The sequence below is a fragment of the Notothenia coriiceps genome, unplaced genomic scaffold (genome assembly GCF_000735185.1).
Source record: "Notothenia coriiceps isolate Sejong01 unplaced genomic scaffold, NC01 NC01_scaffold00003838, whole genome shotgun sequence".
Lineage (NCBI taxonomy): Eukaryota > Metazoa > Chordata > Actinopteri > Perciformes > Nototheniidae > Notothenia > Notothenia coriiceps.
The window spans coordinates 1-6,808 of record NW_011336539.1 but is presented as its reverse complement, the minus strand read 5'-3'; the positions used below and the strand labels follow the sequence as shown (position 1 = coordinate 6,808).

At 40.1% G+C, this 6,808-nt stretch overlaps 1 protein-coding gene across 1 annotated transcript; it reads right to left on the bottom strand.

Annotated features, from left to right (window-relative positions):
• Nucleotides 1-2,409: 2,409 nt before the first annotated feature.
• On the bottom strand, nt 2,410-5,546 carry LOC104941751 (protein Jade-3-like). Its single transcript, XM_010766886.1, has 2 exons — nt 5,200-5,546; nt 2,410-4,741 (listed from the first exon to the last, which is right to left on the bottom strand). Exons 1-2 carry the CDS (start codon nt 5,297-5,299, stop codon nt 4,008-4,010), a joined length of 834 nt encoding a protein of 277 aa, XP_010765188.1. The 5' UTR covers nt 5,300-5,546; the 3' UTR covers nt 2,410-4,007.
• Between the last annotated feature and the right edge of the window lie 1,262 nt (nt 5,547-6,808).

Here is a 6,808-nt window from a genome sequence, read left to right as displayed (position 1 = left end):
GAGCTGTTTCATTAACATTCATACAGTACATTTAATTTTTGGAGAGAATCTGAGTCACACGCTGATTATTCTCCACCTATTCGGCCTCTTTAGTATTTCTCCTTGTTGGTTTTGCAGAGGGAGCTGGAAACATGTCATGGCTAACAATGTATTATGGTGTTAGGAAAAATATCACTCGTCACCAGGCTTGAGCTTCAATATCAGGATACATGTATTTATTATCATTGCAAGAATGGAAGTAGTCATCACATACAGACAAAATAGTTCCCCGAATAGTGTCCTTGACATGCCTTATATACAAGAGACGGTGTTACAGTCACACGATGCAAGAATACTGGTTCAAAGCAGTATTCAGGCCTTAGTTCAGATTAGCTAAGGCCTGCATAAGCATAAACAGTAGGGAGGTGTGTGATGCAGTGGTTTGTGCGTTGGTGTTGGGACCAGGGGGTCACAGGTTCAAACCCCACTGCAGTCAGCATGTCGTTGTGTCCCTGAGACCCTTCACCCCAAATTGCTCCTGTGGGGATGGTCCACAGTATTGATTATGTAAGTTGCTTTGGATAAAACCGTCTAACAAGTAATGTATTCAATCATTTTCTGATTCTTCTCTAATATTGGCTTTTAAATGTGTAGTTTTGGATGTCTCTATGTGTCACATACATCCCAGTTTTAGTTTTTTTTTCAATCTTGAAATGTACCTAAAGCAGTAAACGTGTCCCTGACCTTTGCACAGAAACAGATAATAGATTAAGTCGTTCTGTTTGTTTGTGATATCGCGGCGCTCAGGATTTCTTTCAGCTTCTTCAGCAGCTCAATAATCCTGAAGCAGCAGTAACGGTGTGTGGAAACCAGGAAAACAACGCTGCTGATTTCCCATTCATCTCTTTTCCTTCCCTGCCTCTCTGTTAGATGCAGCACTCAGCTCAGGTTTCACTGAACAGTAATTATCAATGTACATGCTGGCTCACAGACCAAGTCATCATCATTTCATTGTATTATTAATAACAGCTAACACTTAATGCATCACTTTCAAACAAACTCCTGTAGAATATTGATACTGATATTAGTTTATTATGAACAACATATGTTTCGAGACTCAACACTACCACTACCACTTATTAACTAAATGCACAAAAGTGTCATTGATGTATATTTTTACATATTTTCATGAATTGAAATCTTATTTATGTTCACAAAATGTTCATTATATAAAATATTTTCATGGATTTTTTTTCCCCCACTGCATTTTTAAAGAAAACTGCACAACAGAAAACACAATTTCTGAAAAACATTTACACATTTTCAAAAATGTATTATTAAAATCTGCTATTCAAATGCTATATATATATATATATTAATAAATAGTGTTCTTTGAGTGAGTTTAGTCTGATCTGAATATATTATTAATTGTCCGAATTTTAGCCTTAACCCACAAGGAGGACCCACCGTGACACGGTGTCACATGAACCTCTGGAAAGTTCCTCATACAGCTTTTGCCTTGTTTTTATCTGGATGAGTTTGAACACTGAACAGTCTGGTGGGTCCTGGTCCTGACATTTGATTGTGTGTTCCCATGACAACATGTCCAAGATGTCCATGTGCCAGACTTAACACATGTGACAGAATAGCTACATTTCAAAAGCTTGTTTTTTTGTTGCTAAAGGGAAAATTCAAGCCATTTAAGAATTAAAATGCTTCCATAACATGTCCTTTATTACATTTAAACTCTTGTGGAAACATTTCCTGATCAAATTGATATGAAACAAATGAGACAAACATCTCTGTGACACTGATGTCACATCGAGACTTTAACCCTAAACTTTCACAGCAAACCCAAAGTGACATATATGCACAATTAGAAATATGATTTTGATCTGCTCAGTTAATTTAGCTGATTAAATTATATTTAGTTAACATATTCTTTATTCTTCAATTCAAAGAATGTTCAAGCTAATTTAAACCAAAAAAATCATCCTCATTCATTAAGTTATAAATAAGAGTTATTTTACCATTAAAGCCCAATGTGATATATATGTCCCTTTTCAGATATTTGACACCAGGGGGGGGGTTCTTGTCAGAAATATGTTCTAGGTGGTCTATTTAGTCTTAATTATGTTCCCCTTAATTTTCCCAAAAGTAGAAATGGGTCCGGGTTCTTATCCAATTGTATTAAAGTTAATGTGTGTGCATGATGTTGAAGTGAGGCGCTGCTGCCATCTAGCCTTTCTCACAGGTAACTCAAATGTCAAACCCTATCGTCAGTATCCTGCTGTTTTTAATGACCTTCTCATAAACTAAAACCATTATTCATTAAACAACAAAATAAAACTTTTGTTGTCAAAATGAGTCCACATAAAAATACTAACTCGCCTCCTTTGACAGAATAATCCCAACACTGTAAACCAGTTATTCCAGGTCTTTTATTACAACAAAAAAGGAAACAAGAAACAGAAAAAGACAAATATAGAGGAAGTGAGTGATAGTGAAGGCTGATCATGTGACGAGCTGAGGGAAGAACACACCTGACCTCTAACTAATGAACACATACTTGATTATTTGTTGAAAACATTGTCTTTAAATGTCTTCGTTTTGATATAAAACCGAAAGAAAATCTCAACTTTTGAGAGGTTGGAAACATTTAGACATTTCTGCATGAAAAATTACATAATTACCAAAATAGCTTGCGAATATTTTCTGTCGTTCGTTTTATAAATGCTGCTTTGAGTCAGGGAATGTAATTTTTCTTTCTTACACACATTTCTTTTCACTTTGACACAAGAACTTCCATGTTTTTCATGCTCCCTTTGTTCTACAAATGGTGTAAAACTGCACACACACACATTTCTGTTTATAAAACGACCCCCCAATACTTGACCAATAGAAAAGTCAGTGTATCACCTGTGTGAGAACAAACTGTAACAGACACGTGTGTGAGAAACAGGTGTAGGAGATGCTGGATTTCACTTTCTGGTGACGAGTTGCTTTGATAGTGGAACATGTGAGATTCACAGTATTTACATCCCAATTTGAACACGTCTCAAACAGCAGTTTGAGTCAGAGATGCAAATTGAACGTGTGCGTTTCATACAAAGATGTGCAGAGTACAAGATGTTACTGTAGTCAGGATAAGGCAGTCGTGAAAATCCGACAGATTAACACGGGGCTATTTTTGTGATTTAATTAACAAATGGATGATGTTGCAGAAAATTCCCATAATGCATCTTGATCTTTGCGTATGTACAGTATAGAGCTGCAATTATATTTATTGCGGTATGATATAGCATCTCTCTGGTTCCCTCTACAAAAAGCCAATGGGATTTTACAAGTTTTGGAGTATTGCAGAACATTGTTGATGTCATTTTGTTCAGAAGGATATTTACTGACACATTTTATGTCGTAGGATAAAAATATATTCACCTTGTTTTAACCACTGACCTTATTTCAGGCTTCTAACCAAAAGCACATTCAGAAAACCATTGACTTTAAGATGAGGGAACAGGAAGTGCTACAATGCTGAGTCATGGTTTTAGGACTCATTCCTGCACCACCTATTAGCTTTTTGGTCCATAAAATGGTGAAAAATGAAGTTTTGTTTGGTCAACAACTCAAATATATTCAGTTTATTGTCAAAGACGAGAAAAGAAAATGAGGAAATATTCACATTTAAGAAGCTGGAGATACAGAATTTTGTCTTTTTTTTCTAAAAAATGAAATCTATCAAAATAGTTTTAACAGTTTTGAGGATGAATCTCTGCAGCTGTAGTGTACAGGCGTGTTCACAAAGACACTTAGGAAGACTAAACTGAAAAACGGAACCGTTGACTTTAATTAAATGTATCATATCAACACATTTCACAAACACGTATTAGGTTAGCAACAACATTAAGTTAGACCTAATTGCTTTCTACTAACCTAATACAATAATGTGAAATCTGTTGAGATCATTTATATAATGAAACTCAACATTTCAGGTTGTTCAGTGTGGAGGGGGGGGGTGCACACTGCCGTCACCTTTGCACCGGGTGTCTGGAGCCCTGTTTCTTTTGGGGGTCGGCCGGCGCCCCCCCCTGTCGCCGCCGGTGCCTCCCCTTGGCCTCGGGCTCCGAGTCGCTGAGCTCCAGGTCGGGACAGTACCCGTCGCTGTCCTGCCTCCCGCTCACCACCGGGGTTTCCGACTCCGGCTTGGCCCACAGTCTCTCTTTGCGGCTCAGTTTGTCGGAGGCCCTCAGGTCCTCCGTGGTCCTCACCAGGTTGATGGTGGCCTCTTTAAAGGAGCGGCCAAAGTGCTCCATGGCGGACTTACGGAAGCTGCTTTTTGTAGCTTCCTGCTCGCTGGGAGTCTGGCAGGAACTGTCCTTCTTCTGCGACACCAGCTTCTCCAGCAGGCCGTTGGATTTGCCGTTGCTGTGGGAGGCGTGTCCGTGCAGCGCCGCCTGCAGAGCCAGAGGCTTCCCGCCGGGCTTCGTGACGGGGAGCATCGGGCGGCTAGAGGAAGAGGACGAAATACGCCCGTTTGAACGTTCGTCTCTCCGGTTGTGTCCGTGCATCTGAGGCTTCCCCAGACCCAAGCCTTCCCCTGAATGATCCGTCACATTCACGCTATTGTCCGGGCACAGCGGCCCATTCCCGGATTTAGAACCACCGTTTCCTAGGCTGGAGGATTTGGGCATTTTTAGCTTCAGAGTTATTCTCGGAGGAGGACGAAACAGCACGCTCTCAGTGGAAGAGGAAGAAGGAAGACCTGGGGAGGAAGGAACACAACAAAAGGCTTCAGATTGGATTGTATGGTAAATGGACTGTATTTATATAAAGCTTTATAAGATAAAGACTTTATTTATCCCAATTAAAGCAATTAAATATCTACAGGAAACAGACGGTCACATTATTAATGTAAATATTAGCAGTATTTAGTAGTGCAAAAAATCGTAGTGGCAGATACGTAATTGCACGTTATCATAGCACATTATTCATAATAATAGTAATAATATATAGTCTTTGCACCTCCTCAAAGCGCTTTACAGTCTCAAGTCATCCCTCACCCAGTCACACCTCGTTCACACAGAGCAATGAACCACTTTTTAACAAAGGAATCCAATATTCACACACATTTCATGCCATTGGGAGCATCTGGTATCTTGCTCAAGGTAATATCACAGCATATTATTGGCAGTAACATCAAAATGGCGGCAGATGGCTCACCAGCAGAGAGCTCCTGGTTCAGCAGCTTCATGTGGAGGTTGAACATCTGCTCCTGGGCTTTGCTCTGCAGAACCTTCAGCTTCTCACGACGACTCACCATGTAGCACAGATTCCTCACCTGCAGGACGAGAGGTTGAGACAATAAGAACAAGACCTGCACACATTTACAACTGCATTATCTGCTGGCTTTAAGTAAGGAATTCGGATTGGATTTTGGATTATTGCAGAAAATAATCTGTGGCAAAAAAACGTTTATGATGCTTACACGTTTTGTTCAGCAGGATAATCTCAACATATTAACACGATTTTATGATCTCTCAAGTGAAAAAATCTAACATTAGGCTAGAAAGGAACTACAGCTATAGGCGGCTAATGTTGGGCTATAAAGGAACTACAGCACGGTCACATGACTTCAGGTCACCACCGCTAAGCTAAAGGCGGCTAATGTTGGGTGTAATGACGTTTAGTAGTCTCATTTAGACACTTGTTAGCAACTGCCGTTTTTTTAAATCCACCAGTGGGGTATTTACTGACATATTTGATGACGAGAACAAAATGTTAAAATCTCTTTAACCAGACCTTATTTCAGGATAATGATGAAAACACACATTCAGAAAACCATTGAAAAGGGAAATATTTTCAAGGTTTATTGATTCCTGCCCCACTATTTGAATAATGATGTAAATTCCCCACCAAAACAGTCAAAATTAAGTATCAGTCAAAAAGGATCACAATTATTTCCAAATTGTGCAGCCTAGCATATATGAACTTCTGAAAAAACATCCATAACATTCATCTGTTTGCAATTCATATATATCAATATTCCAATGACTGTATACAGACTATTCTGCTCTGTTTTTATCTGTTTTATTGTGTTGCACTGTTGGAGGAGCCTGTGACATAATATTTTCATTATCATAACTACTTTCTGTCCCCAGAGTCAGAACTAAAAATGGAGAAGCAGCGTTCAGTTGTTATGCTCCAAATATCCGGAACAAGCTCCCAGAAACCTTCAGGTCCGCTGCAACTCTGACTACTTTTAAATCCAGGATGAAGACTTTTCTTTTTGCCGCTGCTTTTAATTGAACTATTCACATCTTACACTGCACTCAGCGTTTCCTCCAGGGGGGCGTCTTGCCGTCATTTGACGCCCTTATTCAGCTCGGAACGCCCTGAACTCGAGCCGAGGGAATTAAAAAATAATAATAATCCGAGAGAAGATCGAGTTTTTATCGCTTGAAATGACGAAAAGGAAAAAGGACAAGGACATCCCTCTGTTGGAGGGGCAAAGGAGTCTGGTGGGATTCTTTTCGCCGCCAGCAAAGTGTGTTCCTGTGACGGAAAGTGTACTGCCGGCGAGCCTTGACGAGGGGGTGCTAGTGGAGCACGCGCGTGAACTGCGAGCGCCGGAGCCTCGTAGCGGCGAAACTGAGGCTCCGTGGTAAACTGTGGTAACATGAAGAGCCGTTTAGGAGCCGGCTCTTCTTAGTGAGCCGAGCCAAATGATCCGGCTCACTAAAAAGAGACGGAATTCCCATCGCTAATACGTAAAGAGATAGTATCTATAACTTAAGGGACGGCTCAATTCAAAATTCAAGTCACGTGACAC